The sequence below is a fragment of the Hydra vulgaris genome, chromosome 13 (assembly GCF_038396675.1).
Source record: "Hydra vulgaris chromosome 13, alternate assembly HydraT2T_AEP".
Classification (NCBI taxonomy): Eukaryota; Metazoa; Cnidaria; class Hydrozoa; order Anthoathecata; family Hydridae; genus Hydra; species Hydra vulgaris.
Genome location: NC_088932.1, coordinates 8,215,001 through 8,221,862, shown reverse-complemented (window position 1 = coordinate 8,221,862; position 6,862 = coordinate 8,215,001). Strand labels below are relative to the sequence as shown.

The window sequence follows — 6,862 nt, the reverse complement described above, 5'->3', positions numbered from 1 at the left end:
CCATGACATGAGCAATCAGCTGACAGGTGACAGCACACAGGCAGAATTTCGTTGACAAGTGCCATTTTGCAGCGGACAAAACAAGTGCAACTTTTTTGGTTTGTTTCATTTTCTTAAGATTTTCGTCAGATCCGTCAAGAAGGATCTCTGGATATCATCAGTCGAGATACAAAAGCAATTAAAGCTGCCTGTATCGGACTGAACAATCAGACGACGTGCTGTTGAAGCCGGATTGTTTTCTCGACGCCCTGCAAAGAAACCGCTGATTTCACTAAAAAACCACAAGAAAAGACTCCTGTTTGCTACATCTCATATTGACTGGAATGAGCAGAAATGGCGAACTGTTCTGTTCAGTGATGAATCGAAGTTCAACATCATTGGGAGCGATGGCATTTGCCGTGTACGTCGACCGGCCGAAAAAAACGCCTCGATTTACGTTACTGCCATAAGACCGTGAAGCATGTAGGAGGCAATGTAATGGTCTGGGAATGTTTTTCTGCTAACGGTCTAGGTCCAATACATCGAAACGATGGAATAATGGACCGTTTTATGTATAAAAATATCCTGAAAGATGCTATGTTACCTCATGCTGAATGGAATATGCCAATAAAATGGGTTTTTCAGCAAGACAATGATCCGAAACACACTGCAAAAGTAGTCAAGCAGTGGTTTCAAGACAACCACCTATTGGTGACGGATTGGCCGCCTCAATCTCCGGATCTCAACCCTATCGAAAACCTGTGGGAGATCGTCAACCGCAGAATTAATCGTGAAGGTGTTCGTAATAAGGATCAACTGTTTGAACAAATCCAAAAGGCCTAGGCAGCGATTCCACAAAGTTTCATTGATCACCTGATCGAATCTATGCCTCGAAGATGCAAGGCTGTGATCGACAACAAAAGATTCGCCACGAAATATTGATAGCGAAATACAGCTTGGTCAACATTTTGTTGAGTTGCACTTGTTTTATCCAGAAGAAAATCAACTTTTTTTAATACTTTTGATTAATTTATTAATTTTCGTGTACAAATAATGAACTTTGTGATAAATAAAACTTGAAGAACTTTGTCTCTAAACAGTTACATAGTTATTTCTCTAAATTGAAAAAATGCAGCACTTTTATATAAAGAAACTAAATTAGCATTATTTGGTTGCACTCGTTTTGTCCGATACTGTATATATTAAACGATATCTTACTTTATTTTTTGTAAACATTCATTCAATTTTTCTTTTATATTACATATTCTTGAGACAACGTGAAGTTGTTTCAAGAATATAGTATAAAAGAAGAATTACTTAATGAGATGCACTACCTACAACGTGAAGTCGTAGGTAGTGCATCTCATTAAGTAATTCTTCTTTGTTTTTAAAAATCGACGATCAATAAGTTGCTTCACATAGCAGTTCCTGCGATGAATAGCTGCAATAAATGAATGTGGCTTTGGAAATGACAAGGGGAATGGAATTTTCCTTTGGTAATGACAAGAGAAAAATTGAAGTTTTATGCCAAAAAGTTACAAAGTGCGCTCTAAATTTACATAAAACACCTAAAAAATTAGTCGTACTGTAAACGGTTTTGTGAACGCATCAGCATATAAATCGTTTAAATTTATAAATGACCAAAGCATTTGGTGCCATTCGGCATTTATAAATCTAAAAGATAAATATAATATACATAAGATATATATCAATCGTGATGATAAGATCCCTGCGGAACATTTTATACAAGATTCTAACTACTAACTCTAATACAAGATTCTTAAACGTGTTTAGGGCGACATTTTTTTTTGTGAAAGTAAATTATAATGGTGAATAATTTATTATATTTTGTAAAACCTTCTTAATATATATATATATATATATATATATATATATATATATATATATATATATATATATATATATATATGTATATATATATATATATATATATATATATATATATATATACATATATACATATATGTATATATATATATATATATATATATGTATATATATATATATATATATATATATATATATATATATATATATATATATATATATATATATATATATATATATACATATATATATATATATAAAGACAAATCTGAATAGTGCTTTTTAAGCTAGTATATTGTACTTTATATTTAAAGTATTTAAAATTTAAATCTTTTAAACAATTATTTTTCTCTATTATTCAAAAAGTATTTTAAATCTTCGAGGTTACGAAAATCTTTTCCACGGTACTTAATGAACAACTCCTCGATATTTGAAAAACAAATCCATTTATAAATTTCTTCAATGAAGTCAATGTTTTTGTTTAAGTAAAGACTTAATTTTTTACAAAGGTTCATCCAAGGAAGAAAACATTCTTCAAAATCATTTTTTGATATTAAAAATTTTGGAATGCATATTGTCAACCATTCAATTTTATCTTTCGGTTTCCATCCATTGAATTTGATTGAATGATAAAACAAGACATAACGGACATTAGTAGAACCTTTAATTATTAAACATTTTTCATCGTCACTTAATATATTTTTACGAACATCTAACCTAGTCAACATTCTCCCTGAATTTATTAACTGATTTACGAAATAAATATCACAAGAAGTTTCGTAAGAAGTTTTTCCATTGTCAATCGAAATCATCCACCGTCTTTCATCTATAAATGATTTAATTTCATCTACAATTGATGATTGACTTTCATAAAAACATTCATAGAGTAACTTCTGAAAACAGTAATCATCAGGAATATCTAAAGAAAAAAATAGTAAAAAAAATTCCATAACTATATACAATAGTAATAAAAGTTTTGTCTCAGAATTAAACTTCTTTGTGATTGAAAAAATGCCTTTTGTTTTCATTTTTATATTAATACGGTTTATTAACAAAATATTTCATAATATATAAAAAATAACAAGAAAAGAAAAAAAAGCATAAAAAATTTTATTTTGAAAACAACAGAAATATGTAAAAAGATATATACGAAAACCTAGATCTTAAGTTTAGACTCGAGATTTTTCTTTTTAAACTGTAAGTCAAGTAAATAGGGTATGTGACCACCTTTGTAATCTATGCAAAGTGTACATTTTCTTTTAATAGAGCCAAAAAGATTTTCAAAAATTTTAACGACAAACATATCTCTTTTAAACCTTTACTTAGTTCTTCAGCAGAAGGTACAGGAGCTTTGGTCAGTATTTGGTCTAGCACCAAATTTGGTCAGTATTTGGTCTAGCACCAATTGGTCCCGGGCGCAAAAATAAACATTGCGCCTATATTGGATCAAGTGCCAGTAAGTCTTGTGTTTTGGAATAATATATAATATATATAAAATATATATATATATATATATATATATATATATATATATATATATATATATATATATATATATATATATATATATATATATGTATATATATATATATAACACAATACTGTATTTTCTTATATATATATATATATATATATATATATATATATATATATATATATATATATATATATATATATATATATATATATATATATATATATATATATATATACATAAACATATGTGTGTGTGTGTGTGTGTGTGTGTGTGTGTGTGTGTGTGTGTGTGTGTGTGTGTGTGTATGTGTGGGTGTGTGTGTGTATGTGTGGGTGTGGGTGTGTGTGTATATATGTAGTAGTATATATTTGTTATAACAAAAGTAAAAATAATTGACAAAATACAAATCATAGATTGTCAGGTTACAATTAGTTTTTTGTGAAACTCATATTGTAACTTTCACTAAGAAAAGCTGTGAGCTGTAGTAACATTAGAGCTTATCGAGGCTCGCTTTAAAACTGTTGACAGTTGGAGAACCGATTACTTTATCTGGTAACATGTTCCATGCATTGGCAATGCGATTGTTAAAAAAGTGGAAACGAGCTAAATTATTGCTGTACTTTTCACGGTGAAGTCTTTCTCTGTGATTTGCTCTTGGTGGAATTGTGATGAGGGGAATGTGCCAGTTGACTATGTCGATGTTATTAATAATTTTATGTTTTTGGGTGAGGTCACCTCGTTTACAACGTTCAACAAGAGAAGATAGGCCAAGTTGTAAACATCTGGACTTGTAGTCTAATTTTTTTAGTTTGTCTGGTATTTTTGTGGCTCTGCGCTGTATTAATTCAATAATTTGTTCATCCTTCACCAAATGAGGGTTCCAAGCTGGAATTGCAAACTCAAGTAAAGAATGGATGTAGGTGGAATAGAGTTGTTTCCATAAAGAAGCATCACGAGATTGGAAAGTGTATTTTAGGATGCCTAGCATTTGATTTGCTTTACATGAGGCAATGATGGGTTGGGTTTCTACTTTAAGATCATTGATAATTTGAATTCACAAGTCATGCTCAGAGGTGGTTGCTTCCAATGTAGTTCGAGTCGTTATTGAAAAAGGGCCTAATTTCTCCATTGAGTACTTGAAAGGAGTTAATTTTTTTTGGCCAAAGTGCATGATCTTGCATTTCTTTGCGTTTAGCTCCATGAGCCAAGATTTAGTCCAATGAACAATTTGGTCAATATCTGATTGGAGGTGAAGTTGAGCAGCAAGTGAGTTGACAATGCTTAGGATTTTAGTGTCATCAGCTTAGACCTTACAACTATTTTCTTTGCTTATTACATCCGGCAGATCATTGATGAAAATGACAAATAAAATTGGACCCAAGACTGATCCTTGCGGAACTCCACTTATCACAGGTAACCAATTCGATTGAGTGTCACCAAGGATGACTCGTTGAGACCTGTTGAGTAGAAAAGCTTTTATCCAATTGAGAAGATTGCCTTCGATTCCATCCATTTTTAATTTGTAAAGCATTTGTTGATGTGGGACTTTGTCAAAAGCTTTCGCAAAATCCAGAAATACGACGTCAACTGGTAGCTTTCTGGCTATATTTCCAGTCAAGAAGTCGATTGTTTCAAGGAGATTTGTAATGCATGCTTTTTTCTATAAAAAACCATGTTGACTATTTGATAAAAGATTGTTTGATTTTAGATGCTGCAAGATTGCCTTTTTAACTAATTTCTCCATTATTTTACACGGAATCGAAGTGAAGGATTGGTCTGTAAATTGATGGGTCGATTCTAAAGCCTTTCTTAAATAAAGGTGTTACATTTGCTTCGGACCATGAGCTTGGAATTTCACCATTGTCAAATGACTTTTGAAAGATGAGAGTAAGTGGAGAAGACATTGAGGTAGAACAAAAGCGTAAAACGCGAGGACTGACATTATCTACACCAAGTGATTTAGATATATCTAGTGCTGAGAGTTCTATTAGAGTGGCCAGAGTATCGAAAGATATGCTATTGAGGATTGTGTTAGTTGTACGATCAAAACGGGGAAGATTGTCATTGGATGGCTTTTTGCTGAAAACTGATTGAAATTGGTTGTTAAGTGAGTTGGCTATTGTAATTTTGTCAGAGCTAATGATCTCACTAGAACTGGTGATTCGCATAGATGAGATCTGATTTATTACAAAGCGTTTACTATTTATGTATAAAAACAGTCTTTTAGGGTTACGCTTATCATTGTCAAGGGCTATTTCGAAGGATTTCAGAGAAGAACGACTTAATTTTTTAACAAACTTTCTTGTTTTTCTCTATTCCCCAACCAGGGATGTGATTTTCCACTTTGAACTGACGTTACGAGCCCAGAGCGATCTTTTAAGACGAATAGGAGATAATAGTTCTTTTGTCATCTATGGTCGTTTTTTGGGGGATGGTTTGTTCGGCATACAAGGGATGAATTGAAGACAACATTCATTGTATTTGTTGAGCCAAAGTTGGTAACATTGTTCTACGTTTAAGTCTTTAAAAATAGATGACCAGTCAACCTTATTGAATTCTTTGTTGATTTTTTCGTAGTTACCAAGCTTGTATATAAATTTAGAGCTGTTGAAGTGTGATAATTTTATGCTGGAAGCCAGTTTGTAATGCCAGGTGATAGAGCAATGATATTGATCAGACAAACCGAGTGGACGACCGATGTTGATTTCGCGAGCATAATATGAGAGTCACATATGATGAGATCAAGTGTATTTGACATAGGGCGATCAGCAGGTTTGAAAGTAGGGACAGAGACAATTTGGTGAAGATGACAGTCTTGAAAAAGAGAGACAAATGAAGAACTGAGACCAATTTTACTAGAGGAAAAGACTGAATTGGAAGTCCAAGTAATCTCTGGGAAATTGAAGTCACCAGCAATGATGATACCGTTGTATTTTTTAGTCGATATTAAAGTTTTGGCATGGAAAATAGCACTTGAAATCTCTTTCGATACCGGAGGATGGAGGTCTATAAATACAGCCTAGGAGCAGAGTTTCATTCAAAAGTTTTAGTTCAACCCATAATTGTTCTGAATAGTAAGGAATAAAATCTTTGTGTAGTAGGGATTCCTCTATTTTGTTTGAGATGATTTTACTGTTTATGTATATAGCTACACCTCCTCTGATTTGGTTGCTACGGTCTGAACGATAAAGGTTGTAGTTCTGAAGAGAGGGAGTTGATTGGTCATTGAACCATGTCTCGTTGATAAAAATAATGTCAAAAGAGTTGTTTTCTGCAAGTAAGGACAGTTCGATGAGTTTTATTGGATTGAGGGAGGTTGCATTAGTGTAGAAGCACGAAAGATTAGATAATTTGATGGAAGAGCTGGCCTTGTTAAAGAATGTTGAACTAGTGAGATGTTGAGAGCGACTGAATGGCTTCAGCAGCTGATTTCCATTTAAGAAATAGATTCCTCTCTCTTTCATTGATGTTGACTATTTTGGATGTATCAATGCATTTGATTTTTTCGCTGCGGATGACAAATCGAAAGGGTTTGTCAAATAAATCTTTTGCCAAAAT

The 6,862-nt window shown here is 32.3% G+C and overlaps 1 protein-coding gene across 1 annotated transcript in view; it reads right to left on the bottom strand.

Annotated features, from left to right (window-relative positions):
* Positions 1-2,106: 2,106 nt before the first annotated feature.
* The window catches only part of LOC124815320 (NACHT, LRR and PYD domains-containing protein 3), a 58,020-nt gene continuing 53,264 nt past the window's right edge, over positions 2,107-6,862 (bottom strand). Inside the window, exon 5 of the mRNA XM_065816904.1 lies at positions 2,107-2,746. Coding sequence (XP_065672976.1) covers positions 2,169-2,746 — 578 coding nt within the window. The 3' untranslated portion in view covers positions 2,107-2,168. The remainder of the gene's footprint in view (positions 2,747-6,862) is intronic.